Source organism: Sorex araneus, chromosome X (assembly GCF_027595985.1).
Source record: "Sorex araneus isolate mSorAra2 chromosome X, mSorAra2.pri, whole genome shotgun sequence".
Classification (NCBI taxonomy): Eukaryota; Metazoa; Chordata; class Mammalia; order Eulipotyphla; family Soricidae; genus Sorex; species Sorex araneus.
In genome coordinates, this window is record NC_073313.1 from 162,524,934 (window position 1) to 162,543,255 (window position 18,322).

The 18,322-nt window shown below is 57.1% G+C and overlaps 1 protein-coding gene across 2 annotated transcripts in view; it reads right to left on the bottom strand.

Moving 5' to 3' along the window:
- MPZL1 (myelin protein zero like 1) overlaps positions 1–15,439 on the bottom strand; it is a 28,340-nt gene extending 12,901 nt beyond the window's left edge. For both annotated transcript variants that reach the window (XM_055122761.1, XM_055122760.1), the window contains exon 1: positions 15,296–15,439. In XM_055122761.1, the coding sequence (XP_054978736.1) occupies positions 15,296–15,332 (37 nt within the window). In that variant the 5' untranslated portion in view covers positions 15,333–15,439. The remainder of the gene's footprint in view (positions 1–15,295) is intronic.
- Positions 15,440–18,322: the final 2,883 nt, after the last annotated feature.

Here is an 18,322-nt window from a genome sequence, read left to right on the forward strand (position 1 = left end):
CCCATCAGTGCCCAAATGTTTGTTCTCAGCACACAAATGAGCACTGGAGACTCCCCTTCTTCTTTTTTTTTTTTTTGCTTTTTGGGTCACACCCAGCGATGCTCAGGGGTTCCTCCTGGCTCTGCACTCAGGAATTACTCCTGGCGGTGCTTGGGAGACCCTATGGGATGCCGGGGATCGAACCCGGGTTGGCCGCGTGCAAGGCAAACGCCCTCCCCGCTGTACTATCGCTCCGGCCCCAAGACTCCCCTTCTTAAACACACTGATGGCCACACAGCTGCAGGCCTGGCCCTTTTCTATATAATAACCGCCGAGAGGGCGGATTATTATTCTAGGGAACAACGGGTGATTATTTGCAGTCCAACCCTCAAAAACAAGCCCTTCTTTCAACCAAGAAGCAAACTAAAAGGACATCCCTCACCACGGTGGGCCCTGCGGGGAGGCCTGGAGCTGACCCCAGAGGCAGAGCCCGAGGCGGGGTGAGGCGGGGCAAGGGAGGCACCAGCCCTGGCCTGGACCACCGTCACGGTCACGCCCGGAGCTGGGGCGTCCCTGGTCCCTGCTAGAGGCTCACGGCGCCTTGAGCTGTGCCAATGTCCTCTTGATTCTCTCACCTTTTTTTTTTTTTTTTTTTTTTGCTTTTTGGGTCACACCTGGCGATGCACAGGGGTCACTCCTGGCTCTGCACTCAGGAATCACTCCTGGCGGTGCTCAGGGGACCCTATGGGATGCTGGGAATCGAACCCGGGTTGGCCACTCGCAAGGCAAACGCCCTCCCCGCTGTGCTATCTCTCCAGCCCCTCTCGCACCTTCTTTGCTTTTCTGGAGGCCTCCTGGCTTGCTCCCTCACTGTCAGGGCCTTGCAGTGGTGGGGCAGGTGCCCCTGTCTCCTCTGACCTCTGACCTCAGGGTCTCCTTTCCAGGGTCTCCCAATGGGGTGGAGGTAGCCAAAGCAGAGGCCTGAGCGATAGGACAGCAGGGAGGGCACTTGCCTTGCACACGGCCCACCTGAGTGCAATTCCCGGAACCCCATAGGGTCCCCTGAGCACAGAGCTAGGAGTCAGCTCTGAGCACCACTGGGTGTGACCCCGAAACAAACAAACAAATAAAAAGCATGGGGAGGGGTCTGGCCCTGGCACTTGATGAGACAGGAAAGGTCTCCAGGTGGCTGCGGGCTACCTGCCTTGTTGCACTGGTAAGAGGATGATGTCGTAGATATCCTTGGCAGAATAAGCTCCCCACCCGGGGCCAGAGCCATAGCACGGCAGGGAGGGCGCTTGCCTGGCACGAGCTGACTCAGGGATCCCCAGCACTGCCCCAGCACAGAGAGAGACAGACCCGAGCACGCCGGGTGGGCCCCCGAACAAACAGCAACAAATGTTTCCAGCCCTGGGCTACAGTTCCTCTCCCCCTTTACTTCTGTTCTATTTGGAGCTACACCTGGCAATGCTGGGGGCATTGGGGGGGGGGCATAAGGGATGCCGGGGATCGAACCCGGGTCAGCCGCATAAGCTTCCTCCCTGCTGGACCTCCACCTGCTCCTCCCCTTCAGAGGCGAGAACCCAGAGAGACGCCCACCTGGACAGGATGTGGGAGCCCCAGTACCACTTGCCCCAGCTCCGCCCCGAGCCTGGCCCCGGGCGCTCCCGGACCCTTCCTGCGCCCACCAAGCTCTTTCTGTGGGGCCAGAGACGCTGCTGAATGGGCTCCTGAATCGCGCCTGTCACCGCACTGGTCCCTCGCCTCCTCCCAGCCCTGGAAGGGCTCTCCGGGCCCGCTGGATCCATCTGCTCCCGCCTCCCTCCTTCTTTCTCCATCTCCCCCTCCCTCCCCCACTCACCCCTCCCGGCCAACAGTTCACTCAACACAGGTCCCACAATGCAGAGGCTGGGGGGGCTGACACGGGGCTCCCCACAGCCACCCATTGACTGACCCCAGCGCTGAGCTCAGCCTCCCCAGGGTCACCCTCCCTGGACCCCAGCCTCCTGCCACATGGCTCCCTGACCACCCGGGGCACGGCCAGGCCTGAGCATACTGGACCGCCCTTCCCCCTCCACCCCGTCCTCGCGTTTCCCCAGAGGCTCCGGATGGCTGGAACTGCTGACAAGGGACTTGCCCGCTTGTCCAGACGCGTCCCTGTTAATGTTTGTTTCTTCCCAGGCCACACCCAGCTCAGGGCGCACGCCTGCGGGTGCCCCTATGGTGCGCTGGGGATCGACCCCCGGAGGGGGGGGTGGCCATAGCGCAGGCCAATGGGTGCCTTAGCCCTGGGCCCTCTGTCCAGCCGAGCCGAGACGTTTCAAAACGAAATGACTTTCCCCACCCCATGCCAACGTGCAGTTCCGACGTGCAGTTTTGTGAGTTGGACAAGGCATGGCCCAGCGTGACGCGTTTGGACAGGTCCAGCCGTGGCGGAAGAATGAGGTCATGTTCCTGGAGGGCGGCGCCCGGTATCCAACCTGGGGCTCCCCAAGGGGCCGGGCCGAGAGTCCAGCCGGGAAAGTGTTGGTGGCCTGGCACGCAGCCGACCCGGGTTCGAGCCCCGGCATCCCACGGGGGCCCCCAGAGCACCACCAGGCGTGCTGCCCGAGTGCAGAGCAGAGCAGGGAGTCAGCCCCGAGCATCCCCGGGTGTGACCCCAAACGGCTGGAGACTGAACCCGGGTTCGCTGCGCACAGGCAGACGCCCTCCCCGTCCCTGGCCCTCCCTGCAGTCTGGCAGCTCTGGCCCAGGGCTCAGTTTGTCCTGTCTGTGGGCTGTACCCGACAGTGCTCGGCCCCTCCTGGCAAGCCAAGCCCGCCCGCAGTCACATCCTCCCCCCACCTTGGGCTACTTCTGCATAATTCACAGCCTCTCCCCCCCTGCCCTGCCGCAGGCCCCTCACCCCACCCTCCCCCTGGTCCTCCCAGGCTGGCCCAGGTCCCCCCCCTCCGGGCAGGGCAGCTTATCCCTCTGCCCATCTCCCCTCCACCCCCGCCTTGCATTCCTGCCACTCTTGTCGGGAATGCCATCTCCGGCCACCCCCTCCCCCGCAGGGCCCCCCTCCAGGTCCCCCCCCCCCCCCCCCCCCCCCGCCACAAGACCCTGCAACAAGATGCAAAGCAAACAGCAGAGAAGAACCGAGGCCTCAGGGTGCGGAACCAAGCCACGGAAACAAGGGGGACTGAGCAAACAGCACTCGGCATTCAGCAAGCCGGGGGGAACTGTGAGGGAAGCCACTTCCGGGTCGGGCCAGGCCGGGCTGAGTCCCAAAGGCCCGGTCACGCTCTGCAGGTGGGATGGAGGAACGACTGGATAGTGGGAAAAGCTGAAAAGTCGAGACCTGCGGGGTGCTGGGGAGACAGTGGGGGAGACAGAGTGTCCGGTGCGGGGGGTGCATGCTGGCTGGCTGCGGTGGTGCGCCCCAGTTCTGTTCTGCACCCCACGTGGTTCCCTGAGCACAGTCATGAGTAGCTCCTAAGCACCAAGGGTCTGGCCCCCAAAGCTGAGAGAAAGAGAGGGGCTGGAACGATAGCACAGCGGGTAGGGTGTTTGCTGTGCATGCAGCCAACCCAGGTTCGATTCCCAGCATCCCATATGGTCCCCTGAGCACCGCCAGGAGTGATTCCTGAGTGCAGAGCAAGGAATAACCCCTGTGCATTGATGAGTGTGACCCAAAAAGAAAAAAAAAAAGCTGAGAGAAAGAGAGAGAGAGAGAGATTGAACGGATATTATAGAGGGGAGGGCGTTTGCCTTGCATGCAGCCAACCCAGGTTCAATCCTCAGCATCCCATATGGTCCCCTGAGCATGACCAGGAGTGATCCCTGAGCACCGCTGGATGTGGACAAAAAACAAACTGATGCTGGAGTTTCTACCCGGGTCTGTGACATCCCGGGGGACACAGGACATACAGGACAGGACCACTGTTGTTTTAAGAGAAATCACAGGAGCGAGAGAGCGTCCGTCTCGCTGCCTGGGGGTGCAGCGGGCAGCGGTGCGGCTGCAGGCTGAGGGGCTTGTCGCTGAGAGCCTCGGGTATGCTGGGGGGAAATCAAGCTGCTTCCACTCTAGAGCCTGGACGGGGGAGACGGACAGGAACTTAACCCCCGTGTCTGGGACTGTGGCCTCGGGGACAGGTGGCACCAGCAGGCACACTCGGGCCGGTGGGACACCAGCGCAAGGGGTGTGGGCTGCAAAAGAAGGGACCCATTTTGGGGCCGGAGCAATAGCACAGCGGGTAGGGCGTTTGCCCTGCACGCGGCCGACCCAGGTTCGATCCCCGGCATCCCATAGGGTCCACCGAGCACCGCCGGGAGTGATTCCTGAGTGCAGAGCCAGGAGTCAGCCCTGAGCATCCCTGGGTGTGTCCCAAAAAGCAAAAAAAAAAAAAAAAAAAAAAAAAGAAGGGACCCATTTCAGTGAGGGAGGGGGAGGAATTAAAGTGAATCGCCCCCCCTCCTGGGGGCAGGGAGGGGACAAGGGGGTACCCCTGCTGAAGGGGAAGGAAGCCAGAGGCCAGGGTGTCAGGAAAGCAGGGCGCCCTGGAGATGCGTCCAAGAAAGAGCGAAAGGGGGGGGGGTGGCGATATGGGCAGGGGCAGGGATGGGACCACCAAGGGCGGGGGGCAGAGGGACCCGGCCAGGCCCAGCCGCTGTGGGTCACAGGCCTGCCCTGGGGGACAGACACCACAGCTGTTCACTACACAGGAGGGGACCCGTGACTCCAGCCTCATCTCCTGGGGACAGGCTGGGGCATCACCCCGATGGACACTCACTCCTGCCAGTGCCCCCCGCAGGCTGGAAGCTGACGGGGCACGAGCCACCTAGGCGGGCTTGGGGGCACCAGGACCCTGTACAGGCTGGGCCGCTGTCAGCGTCTCGGGGGGGCCACACTGCCCGGCCACTCCGCGGCTGACCGCCGGCCTGAGTGCACCCCGTATCTGGCAGCTACACGCGGTGTTTCCAAGAACCAGGCCGGTATCGGCAGCTCCTGCCCTCGAGGAGGCCCCGCCAGCCTCCAAGGTCACGAACCACCGAAAGGCAAAGTGAAACTCGAGCCATAACAAATCGGAAAAGGGTTTTCCGTAATCAGCTTCGGAAATGTAGCGGCAGCTAACGGCCCAGAACCCGGGAAGGAAGGAGCGGCAGACGGGTTTCAACTGGCATCAGGAATGGAGAAAGTACAGGCCAGAGCGATAGGACAGTGGGGAGGGCGTTTGCCTCACACGTGGCTGACCGGGGTTTGATCCCCAGCATCCCATAGGATCCCCAGAGCAACGCCAGGAGTGATCCCTGAATGCAGAGCCAGGAGGAACCCTTGAGCATCGTTGGGGGTGACAGCGCCCCCCACCCCAGCAAAAAAAGAAAGAAGGAAATCAAGAAAGAAATCTGAAAGATGCGGAGAGGGGCCAGAACCATAGGAAAGCAGGGAGGCGCTTGTCTTGCATGTGGCTGACCCGGGTTCGATCCCAACACCTTATATGAGTGATGCATGATGTAGACTCAAGAATAAACCGGGGCTGGGCTAGAGCAATAGCACAGCGGGGAGGGCGTTTGCCTTGCACGCGGCCGACCCAGGTTCGATTCCCAGCATCCCATAGGGTCCCCTGAGCAGCGCCAGGGGTAACTCCTGAGTGCAGAGCCAGGAGTGACCCCTGTGCATCGCCGGGTGTGACGCAAAAGGAAAAAAAAAAAAGAATAAACCGGGGCTGGAGCAATAGCACAGCAGAGAGGGCGTTTGTCTTGCATGCGGCCGACCTGGGTTCGATTCCCAGCATCCCATAGGGTCCCCCGAGCACCACCAGGAGTAATTCGTGAGTGCAGAGCCAGCAGTCAGCCCTGAGTATCACTGGGTGTGACCAAAAAAAAAAAAAAGAAGAAGAAACCGGGTGTGGCCCCAAAACAAAACAAAAGAAAAATCAAGGCAAGGACACAAACGCTTTAAGGAGCAAAAGCCAAGATAAAAGACTGTTTGGGGAGGGCCAGAGTGCATGCTGGGGGTGGAGGGTGGAGGGTGGGGTAGGGGTGTAGCATCCTGTTAGTTCACCAAGCACTGGGCTCAAAATAGCCCCCGAGCACGGCTTGGGCCCAGAGGAATTGTATCTCATGGAAACTGAGTCCAAGGAAGAGGTGGCAAAGGCTGGTGACCACACTCCCGGCATGCTCAGGGCCCCGAGTTATTCCCGACCCCATGGGATACAGCCCTGCCATCCCCCGAATCACTAGGAAGACCCCCCACACACACACACAGAGACAAACACACCTGGGGCCAGAGACACAGTAGAGCGAGGAGGACCGAGACCGAGACCCCAGAGGGTGTCCAGATCCCACTGGGAGTGATCTCTGAGCACAGAGCTGGGAGTCACCCTTAGCACAGCCAAGAGTGGCCCCTGGGGGGGGGGGAAATCCCTGCTTACAAGACCACGGCAGGAAGTGTGGTTTGGGCAGAGAGTGGGCACCTGGGCTAAAGGAGGAACCGGGCAGAGCTGTGCCAAGCTGAGCCCACAACCCGCACCAGCTCATCAGCTTTCCAACCGTACCGCCAGCGGCCAGCGGCCAGCAGCGTCAGTCACCATGCAAGGATGATGGCTCAGACCCTAGAGGGGTGGTTTTCAACTGCAAGAGACTAGAAAGGAGCAGGGTGGCAGGGCAGTCCCGGTAGGAACATAAACAGTGGGTCGGAGAAGACATCCGCCTTTTGTTCCAAGTTCCTGAATACAATGTACAAGCCGGGGAGCCGGAGCGTTACAAAGTATCACCTCACCTTTCTCAAGAAACTGCGGCCGGGAAGGAAACTAAAACATTGATCAGTGAAAGCACCATCCTGGGATAGAGACCCAGCGAGACCCTGGGGGCATTCCGACTCCTGCTTGCAAACAATGCACTGTAGCAAGGCACTGTAGCACTGTCGCCCCATTGTTCATAGATCTGCTCCAGCCGGCACCAGTAACGTCTCCGTGGTGAGACTTGTTGTGACTGCTTTTGGCATATCCAATACGCCATGGGGAGCTTGCCAGGCTCTGCCGTGCAGGCGGGATACTCTCGGTAGCTTGCCGGGCTCTCTGAGAGGGGCAGAGGAATCGAACCGGGTCGGCCGCGTGCAAGGCAAATGCCCTCCCTGCTGTGCTATCGTTCCAGTCCCCCAAACCACAGAGAACAAATAAAGAGCTTGAAGGGCAAAGATACCGAGGCCCTGAAGATATCTAAGCCTGAACAAATGACCCCCAAAGCAGCTGGCTTCTGCGCTGAGGAAGCCTGGACTTTCTCCTGGACTCCAGAACGTTGCTAATGTCAAGCCTTTGGCAAATTCTAGAAAGGGAAGTGAAGGGCTAGAGGAGAGTTGGCCGGAAACTGAACACCCCCCCACCCCACCCCAGCACCTGACACTTTTCAGGAGATGCTTCTAGTTTGGCTAAAATGAAGTTCTCTCTGTCCAGGTGCAAAACCAAAATAACGGCTGGCAGAGGGCGGTCACCACAGCGTGCTTGGCTCTGCCTCACAGTGACAGCAGAGAGCAAGGGGGACAGACAGGATATCAGGGGAGGTTGGCCTTACATGAGCAGACCCTAGTTAGATCCTGACCATCCCAGAGGGTCTCCCTAACCCGCTGGGAGTGATCCCTGAGCGCAGAGCCTGCAGAACACCCGGGCACTGCCAGATGTGGCCCCCAAACAAAACAAAAAGAGAAAAATAAGAAGTCGGGGGGGTTGGAGTGATAGTACAGCGGGAAGGGTGTTTGCGTGGCACGTGGAAGACCCGGGTTCGATTCCCAGCATCCCATAGGGTCCCCCGAGCACCGCCAGGAGTGATTCCTGAGTGCAGAGCCAGGAGTCAGCCCTGAGCATCGCCGGGTGGGACCCAAAAAAGCAAAAATAAATAAATAAATAGATAAATAAATAAGAAAGAAAAGGTTCTGGAGCGATAGCACAGCGGGGAGGGCATTTGCCTTGCATGCGGCCGACCCGGGTTCTATTCCCAGCATTCCATAGGGCCCCCTGAGCACCGTCAGAAGTAATTCCTGAGTGCATGAGCCAGGAGTAACCCCTGTGTATCACCAGGTGTGACCCAAAAAGCCAAAAAAAAAAAAAGAAGAAGTTTGGGGCTCTGGGGGTTTGTTTGGGTTGTTTCTGGTTAGTTCCATGTGGCGTTGGGTATCAGATCCAGGTCGAACACACGCGAGGCTAGTGGCTGGCCCTCCCCTGCCCGCTGCAGGTATATATATTTTTAATCACCACAAATCTTCATAACAGGTGAATCACGTGGTCTGAAATGTGCCTGCCAGGAGTACCATCGGCCCTTGGGTACCTATTATTTTCCTGGGCAGATAGGGAAGGCCCCTCCCTCAAGGCAATGGTGAGAAACCTCCTGGGAAATAATATCAGTAGCTCTGAGGCTGCGAACAGCCACCCTTGCAGAAAACAGGAATTAAGGCCTCAGAAAGGCCCTCACCTGGCCAGCAACAGACCCGGGAGGCTGGACCCCCCTCGGAGAGAAGCTCCAGCAGGAAAAGGCTGGGAAAGGAATTTCAAAAAAGACCATCACCACACTGGTGAAGGGATGGTGTTTGAATACGGTATAACTAGACATAAACCTGAGAACTCTGTAACTTTCCACATGGTGATAAAATAAAAATAAATAAATAAATAAATAAACATCTAAAAAAAAAAAAAGACCATCACCACCCCCAACCCAACCCACATGGCAACCCCCTTAGCAACAGGCTTTTTACCTGCATAGAAGCCCCACATGGGGGCAGGTTGGAGAAACCCTATAAAGGCCACCTTGGACAAAGAAGCATGTGCATATGCTACCCCAGCCCATGTGCTGCTGTGTCCACATGGCTGAGCACATGTGTCGCCCGAGCACACGTGTCGGCCGCATCTCCCCTCTTGAGATGGGGACTTTTCATGTCTGATGCTAGGGTGTGTGTCGAGGTCTCTTCGCCCTCGCCCTCAGAGAAGCCCGGGGTCTCTCTTGAGCACGTTACTCTCCACTCTCTCCCACTTTTTTTTTTCTTTTTTGGGTCACACCCAGCAATGCACAGGGGTTACTCCTGGCTCATGCACTCAGGAGTTACTCCTGGCGGTGCTCAGGGGACCCTATGGGATGCTGGGAGTTGAACCCGGGTTGACCACGTGCAAGGCAAATGCCCTCCCCGCTGTGCTATTGCTCCAGCCCCTCTCTCCCACTTTTTCTCCCTCCTTCCCTTCAAACCCTCCAAATAAAATCTGTGTCACTTTACTGCCTGTCCACTCCTGAAATTCCTTCCTGCCAGGCGAGAACCCTGGGTCCCGGGTGGCAGAGGCGGATGGGGAGAAAGTGACCGTCTCTCTCCTCCCCGCCTCACCTGAGCGACCCGTGGGGCCCACCGACATCACAGTCAATAACATGGATATCGTGAGACACAAACTTTAATAATCAAATTTAAAAGGTGCCTGTCGTGGGGCTGGACTGATAGTACAGCGGGGGAGGGGGTTAGCTTTGCAGGCGGCAACCCAGGTTCCATCCCCGGCAGGGTCTCCCTAGCCCCATCAGGAGTGATACCTGAATGCAGAGCCAGAAGTCAGCCCTGAGCATCGCCGTGTGTGGCCCAAAAATGGGAAAAAATAAAGAAAAAAGAGAACTGGAGGGGCTGGAGCGATAGCACAGTGGGTAGGGCATTTGCCTTGCATGCGGCCGACCCAGGTTTGATTCCCAGCATCCCATAGGGTCCCCTGAGCACCGCAGGAGTGATTCCTGAGTGCAGAGCCAGGAGTAAGCCCTGAGCATCACCGGGAGTGACCCAAAAAGAAAAAAAAAAGAGGGCTGGAGCGATAGCACAGCGGGGAGGGTGTTTGCTTGCACATAGCTGACCAGGGTTTGATTCCCAGCATCCCATAGGGTCCCCTAAGCACCGCCAGGAGTAATTCCTGAGTGCAAAGCCAGGAGTAACCCCTGAACATCGCTGGGTATGGCCCAAAAAGAAAAAGAAGAAAAAAGAACAGAAACCTACTTGTCTTGAATGTGTCTGGCCCGGGGTTCAACACCCCAACACTGCAAAAAAGTAACAGTATAGATGTTTCCTAATAAATAACAAACATTTATTATGTTTATTTATCATTAAGACAAAGGCTGAGGAAATTGGGGATGAAATTTGGGGCGTTTCAACTATTTAAGGGTGTGCCTCCCATCTAAATCTGGTCAGCAAGCATCTTGAAAAAGAAAAGGTCAATTAATAAAACATTTGGTTACTACAACAAACATGATTTAAAAAAAAAATTGTGGGCGAATGCTGCACTCAAAAGCAAGGTGTTTACTCAGGAAAAGCAGAAAATAGCACGGCAGGAGAGACCCCTGAGCACTGCTATGTGTGCCCACAATCAAGAGAAATGCAAGGGGGGGCTGGAGCGATAGCACAGCAGGGAGGGCATTTGCCTTGCACGCAGCCGACCCGGGTTCGATCCCCAGCATCCCATAGGGTTCCCCAAGCATTGTCAGGAGTGATTCCTGAGTGCTGAGCTGGGAGTAACCCCTGAGCATTGCCGGGTGTGACCCAAAAGCAAAAAGCAAAAAAAATGAATAAAAGAAATGCAGGAAGAAAAAGGGACTGGAGGGGGCTGGAGCAATAGCACAGCGGGGAGGGCGTTTGCCTTGCACGTGGTCGACCCGGGTTCTAATCCCAGCATCCCATATGGTCCCCTGAGCACCGCCAGGGGTAATTCCTGAGTGAAGAGCCAGGAGTAACCCCTGTGCATCGCCGGGTGTGACCCAAAAACCAAAAAAAAAAAAAAAAAAAAAGGGACTGGAGTGATGGAACAGTGGAAAGGGCATTTGCCTTGCACGTGGCTGACAGGGATTCGATCCCTGGTACTCCGCAGAGTTCCTCAAACTGGCCAGGAGTGTTCCCTGAGCACAGAGACAGGAGTCAGTCCTGAGCACGGCCAGTTGTGGCGCCCAAACAAAAGCAAACGACACAGTAAGAAATTATAATAAAGAAAAAAAAAAGAAAAATTAATAATAAAGGCATGATAGGGGCCCGAGGGAGATAGCACAGTGGGGAGGACATCTGCCTTGCATGTGGCTGACCCGGGTTCGATTCCCAGCATCCCATAGGGTCCCCTGAGCACCGCCAGGAGTGATTCCTGAGTGCAGAGCCAGGAGTCAGCCCTGAGCATCACCGGATGTGACCCAAAAGGGGAAATAAAGAGAATATAATAAAGACAACCGACAATGGGGGTGTCTGGCATGGCGCCCCTGGGAGCTGTTCCTCATCGTGCTGCCCACGGGCCGGGGCTCTGGGCAGGAGCGGGTGGTGGCCTTCCTGACCACTGCTTCCTCTTGCCTGCGCTTGCAGGGATGGGACCCGAGCCTGCAATTTCCCACTGAGCCACTTCCGGGTGATGCAGACTGGTCTCCCCACACTGTGGTGGGCCACGGAGGGGCCTCACCGACGGTCCCCGCCACGGCCACGGGACCGACCACACCGAGTCGCTTCTCTGTCTTCTTCCCTAAGGCGCCAGGGTTAGAACGCAGGTGAGTCACCACCTGGCTCGGCATCTGTCTCACAGTCTCCACTAGTCAGAGGTTCAGAACCCCCCTCTGGGTACTTCCTGATTTCTGCTGCCCCTACGGCCCTGGGGTATGGAGCTTGAGTTTCTTCTCCCTGGGATCATTCCAGAATGCAGTTTTAGGACTTGGCCCAAGAAGCTCACGCCTCCCTTCTTCCCTCCTCCCTCCCTCCCTCTCTCTGTCTCCCCTGCCCTCTCTCCCTCTCCCTCCCTCTCTCCTCTCTCCCTCTCTCTGTCTCCCCTCTCCCTCTCCCTCTCTCTCTCCTCTCTCCCTTTCTCTCCTCTCTCCCCTCACCCTCTCCCTCTCTCTCTCCTCTCTCTCTCTCTCCCTTTCTCTCCCTTTCTCTCCTCTCTCCCCTCTCCCTCTCTCCCTCTCTCTGTCTCCCCCTCTCTCCTCTCTCTCTTTTTCTCCCTCCCTCTCTCCTCTCTCCCTCTCTCTGTCTCCCCTCTCCCTCTCCCTCTCCCTCTCCCTCTCTCCCTCTCCTCTCTCTCTCCCTTTCTCTCCTCTCTCTCCTCTCCCTCTCTCCCTCTCTCTGTCTCCCCCCCTTTCCTCTCTCTCTCTTGCTTTTGGGTCACACCCACCCAGCGATGCTCAGGGCTGACTCCTGGCTCTGCACTCAGGAATCACTCCTGATGGTACTTAGGGGACCACATGGGATGCCGGGGATCAACCAAGTGGCCTCATGTAAGGCAAACGCCCCACCCATCCCCTGCATCCCCTGTACTATCAATCTGGCCCCCAAGAGCTCAGCCATTTATTTATGTTTATCTTGGGGCCACACCCTGCAATGCTCAGGGGTTCCTCCTGGCTCTGCACTCAGGAATGACTGCTGGCCACCACCACTCAGGGGACCCTCTAGGGTGCCTGGGATCGAACCAGGCCAGGTGCAAGGCAAACAAACTCTCCCCAATTCCAGAACCTTCTTCCCGCCTGCCTGCCCAGTTGCCTCTCTTTGGAATGCAAAGGCATCTCAATGGATCCAAAACCAACCTCAATTTCCTCCAAGACCTCCTCTCCCAATTTCTCTATTTGCAAAGAGCATCCCCCCTTTCCAAAAAATCAAATCAAATTAAAAAAAAAAAACTCCCAGCTGCCCACGCCCAAACCTCAGCAGCCCCTCCTGGTCGGCCCACACCCAGTGGGTCCCAAGTCCAGGTGAGGCAGGCTGGCTCAGGAAGAAATGGAGGAAGTTCTCTACATGGTCCTCCCCGAGCACTCGGTTTGCTTTCTCCCTTCCAGGCACACCCCTCTCCAACCCGCCCTCCACGTCTCAAAGGGCAGAGAAATCTAAGGTCCCTGGGCTTCCCCCAGCCCTGCCAGGAAGATTTACTTTTTCCACCAGCAATGACCGAGAAAGAATTAAGGTGAGTGCAGTGGTTAGTGCCCCTGACCGGCTCACCACCTGAACCAGCTGGTGAGCGGTCCCCAGCTTCTCCCCCTGCACCCCAAGTTCCCATCACAGGGAGGGGCTGGGAGCAATAGCATAGCCGGTAGGGCGTTTGCCTTGCACGCGGCCAACCTGGGTTCAATTCCCAGCATCCCATATGGTCCCCTGAGCATCGCCAGGGGTAATTCCTGAGTGCAGAGCCAGGAGTAACCCCTGTGCATTGCCAGGTGTGACCCAAAAAGAAAAAAAAAATAGTTCCCATCACAGGGAACTTCCGGCAGAAAGATACCATCTCCACCACCCCCATCTCTTTCTCCAACTTCCCAGCACACACCACACTATCCAGAGTGTTCCCCAGGTTACGTAGTCTGGGCTGAAGAAACCTGCTCAGGGGGCTGGAGCGATAGCACAGCGGGGAGGGCGTTTGCCTTACACGCGGCCGACCCGGGTTCGATTCCCAGCATCCCATACGGTCCCCCGAGCATCACCAGGAGTAATTCCTGAGAGCCTGGAGGGCGTTTGCCTTGCATGAGGCCGACCCTGGTTCCATCCCGACCCTGGTTCCATCCGGCATCCCATAGGGTCCCCCGAGCACTGTCCGGAGTGATTCCTGAGTGCAGAGCCAGGAGGAACCCTGGAACATCACCCCCACCCTCTCCCCCCAGAGAAAAGTGGTTGAACCCATATCAGCATCAGATTCAGGAAGGCTTTTCGGTAAAACAGGAATTCCTTATGTTTTAGTTCCAAGGCTTGGGGGTAAAAGGGATTCGGCAAGAAGATAATCTTCAAAACAGAACCTGAAATCTTTTACCACTGACTCAACGGGGGTCTGAGGGTTATTTTTGTTTGGTGTTTTTTTTTTTTTTTTTGGTTCTGCTACTTTCAATGTTGTGCACGGAGATCACCCCAACTGATTTCTCCTCAAGAAAACATCTGATCTCCAGCATAATCAATTCTGCCAAAACACACAGGGTTTCTGATTAGGCGATTTCCTGCCTGACCACTGAAACCTAAGCATCTCCGCCATCCGCAACCAAAAACCCCACATTGCTAAACTTTTTCTGTGCCTTTTTTTTTTTTTTTGAGGCGGGGCACATCCAGTTTGGGGTTCCGTGCTCAGAGACCTCTCCTGGCAGTACTTGGGGGACCAGATGGGGTGCCCCGGATTGAACCAGTAACCATGTGCAAGCCAGGCGCCACGCCTCGACCTTATTTTCCCTCTCATCAGAGCCCCTCAAACCGACGAGACAAGATCTAGGGGACCGGAGCGATAGCACAGCAAGTAGGGCGTTTGTCTTGCACTCGGCTGACCCGGTTTCTATCCCCAGCATCCCATAAGGCCCCCCAAACACTGCCAGGAGTGATTCCTGAGTGCAAAGCCAGGAGTAACCCCTGAGTATCGCTGGGTGTGACCCAAATAACAAACAAACAAAAAACCAGACAAGACAAGATTTACACCAAGCATCCCTTTAGCTGTCAACCTCCAGCCGGCTGGGGGTGGGGGGTGGGGCGCAGTTTGGAGCTTTAGAAATCACTGGTCTCATACTTCCGCCCAGTTCCAGGCCCCTTCCCCGCCCCCCCCCCCCGGAAGAAATCCTGGCTGTTCAGGACTTTTCCTGGGAAGAAATTCGGGGTGCAAATCCTGGTTCCCGAAGGTGATGCAAACCGACACGTTGCAGGACAAAAGGCAGAGGGGGAGAGTGTGCGTGGCTTTGGAGGGGCTGGGGGCGGCTCTTGGGAACCACCAGGCACTTTGGGAACCGACCCCCAAGTCCTGTCCGGGCCGGGAGCCCTGGCCGCGGCGGGTCGCGGCGTGGACGGGGCCCGGATGGCCCAGCCTGCAATCGCACCAGGACGCTACTTGGGCCAACCTGAGACGGTCCCCATGGTACGACTCATGCAACTCGGGGGTGGCTCCTCCTCGCTCAGCCCCCCAAATGCGCTCTCCCACGTCCCGTGTCCTCCTGGAGCCCCGTCTGCAAGGTCTGCGACGTGGCCCGATGCGTGGCAGCGAGGGGCTTGCGAGGTGGTCCGGGCCCAGAAGGGGGGTGCCAAGGGGCCCTGGGGTGCAGGCGACAGAGTCTGGGTGCGGGGGGGGGAGGGAAGAGGGGTGTCTCTCTCTCCTTCCAAACCAAAGCTCCAAAGTCCAAAATAAATAAATAAATAAATAAAAAGAAGCCCACGCACACTAAAATAAAGAAATCATCGTTATTATAATAAAGCACGGGAGCGGTCCAGCAGAGGGGGCGTCGCGAGTGGAGACCCCGCCGCTCCCGGGGCCACGAGTCCCGGCTCCGGGGGCGCCCCAGCCCCGCGCCCCGCGCCCCGGCCCCGCGGGTGCAGGCCGCGCCCCCCGCCCGCCCCCCGGGCCGCCCCACTCACCGAGGCCGAGGGCCAGCAGCGCCAACGGGGCTGCCATCGGGCCCCGCTGCAGCCGCCGCCCGCCCCGGCCGCGATCACAGCGACGCGGGCCCCGCCGCCACCGCCGCCACCGCCGCCACCGCCGCCGTCCCGTGGTACCTCCACGCCGCGGCCCCGCTCCGGGCCCCGCCGCCCTGCCCCGGCCGCTCATTGGCGGGCGCGCGCCCTCGCGGGGAGCCCATTGGCCCGCGCCGCCGTCCGTCCCGGGCCAGGCCCCGCCTTCCGGTCCCACCCGGGCGCCTTATCCCCGCCGGAGGCCCGCGGGGTCCCCCCGCCGCCGCGGTCCGTGGCGTGCTTGCGTGGCTGTCCCCGCCGGCTCCCGGCTCGCCAGCTCCGCTGCCCTGAGCCTCACCCGAGCGGGACAGGGGCTGGGGACGCAGTTTGTAATCCCGCCCGCCCGGAAAATAAAATTAAAATAGGGCAGAAGGCCAGGAGAAACGCGTGGATCGGGCGTGGAGACGAGCAGCTCTTATCCTACGGCGTCCCTCTAGCTTGGCCCGGGTCCCCAGACCCGCCTGTTGCGCCCTAAGGTCCTTGATATGTTGGTCTGGGCTAGCTGAGATTCCATCCTGCAGGAATATCCTTTTAAGAGCCCCCCCCACTTTGGGCTTCAAGAGGAGGTTAGAACCAGGAGGCATTGCATGCGCGCGCGCACACACACACACACACACACACACACACACACACACACACACACACACACACCCTTCTCTCTCCTCTCCACACCCATGAATGCGTCCTTACACACACACATACACACACACCCTTCTCTCTCCTCTCCACACCCATGAATGCGTCCTTACACACACACACACATACACACACATACACACACCCTTCTCTCTCCTCTCCACACCCATGAATGCGTCCTTACACACACACACACATACACACACATACACACACCCTTCTCTCTCCTCTCCACACCCATGAATGCGTCCTTACACACACAAACACACATACCCCCTCTCTTCCCTCTCCACACCCTTGAATAAGTCCTTACACACACACACACACCCTCTCTTCCCTCTCCACACCCTTGAATAAGTCCTTACACACACACACACACACACACACACACACACACACACACACACACACACCCTCTCTTCCCTTTCCACACCCTTGAATAAGTTCTTACACACACACATACAGTCCCTTCTCTCCCCTCTTCACACTCATGAATGCGTCCTTCTGTTTGCTTGGCTTTTGCAAATAAAACCTGGGCCCGGGGAAGGTTCCTCCCCCCATCCCCTCCCCCCCAGTCTGAGCTGCCTTTGGCTACCCACGCTCCACAGGGTTGGCTGGGCCCTGGGACGCCTTGCATGGAAGCCAATCTCACAGATGTGAGCCCCAGGAGTGGAGGGTGGAGGAAATAACCAAGTCGAACCAGAGAGCTGGGCAAAAGGAAGGAGATGCTTTTTGCTTTTCCCCCCCCCCATTTAATTGATTTATATTTTCCGATTTCCCCCTTATGCTTTAGAGAAACAGTGTGTGTGGCAAAATTGTTTATGATGATTTATTTCAGGCATTCAATATTCCAACAGCAATCCCACCACCGTTATGCCTTTCCCGCAACCATTGTCTCTGATTTTCCCAACCACCCAGCGAGATGCGTTTTGGATAGTGTGGGTGTAGAAGAGAAAGCAGAGTTGATACGTGGACATGTGGAAATTCTAAAGTCCACCTCGCCAGTGCCCTACCTGGTATCTTTATTGTCTTTGAGCCTTGCAGACTCAAACGAGATTAGTTGCCTCCTTGCTCTCTGCAAGATCTCCCGGGAGTGTGTCTGGCAAAACCCCATCTTGGAAAGACCCCAAATGCGTGACGGCGCAGTAGGCTAAGATGTGCTTTGTCCTGGTGACTGGAACCCACAGATTTGTCCAGTTGTGCGTGCTGTGTGCATTGGCTTAACTCCCTTCTCTGGGGGCACAACTGCCATTGTGGGCCACCAAGTTCTGAATCCAAGTGGAACTTGCAATTCTTTTCTGTTTGCACAGTGCCAGGGATCGAACTCAAGTCTCCGTGGATGGGTGATGTCTGACTGTTGGGAGTGGCAAACAACCAAAGACCTGGCAGTATGATTTCTCTCGATCACTGGAGAGGAAGAGGAGCAAGAGGAAAACCATCTAGAACAATCTGTACTATAGTACAACCAAATGGGAAAGAAGGGTACAGAGATCTCTTAGAACTGCAGAGAAATTGGCTGGAGAGATAGCACAGCACGTATGTGACTGACCAGGGTTCGATCCCTAGCATCCCATATGGTCCTCTGAGCACCACCAGGAGTGATCCCTGAGCACAGACCCAGGAGTCAGCCCTGAGCATCGCCAGGGGTGGCCTGAAAATTAAAATAGCCAAAAGCTATTTTTTATTTTCTTTTCGGGTCACACCCAGTGATGCTCAGGGGTTACTCCTGGCTTTGCACTCAGGAATTACACCTGGCGGTGCTTGGGGGACCCTGTGGGATGCTGGGAATTGAACCTGGGTTGGCTGCATGCAAGGCAAACGCCCTCCCTGCTGTGCTATCGCTCCAGCCCTGCCAAAAACTATTTTTCAGTGGTCTCAGTATTTGATCTGAGTTTCCTTTGCCCCCTTCCCTCATGCTCAGGAGAAATAGAAGTTTCTAGTATCTAGGGCATTTTCCTTTATTCTTTCCCCTCCCCCCACCTCCTCCACCTCCACCGCCCCCACCCGAGCAGGTTTTGATGAATCTGCTCCTCTGGCTTGGATAATTCATTAACGTTTTAAAGAGTATTGCCATCCTTTTCGCCAAAGCATCTAGTTCGGGCAGTTTCATAGAAAACTAAGACAGGCAGGGACAGAGCAGTGGAGGAGAAAACCATAATTTCCTGGTGTCAGACCACAGGAAGAAGGGTGTCAAATCAGTGTCTCAGCCCCGAAATTAGCGTCTGTCTGGCCCCTCGGTGAGGGGTCCTCGTGATGTTTATGGAATGGGTGACCCATCACGCAGCTGAATAAATGAGC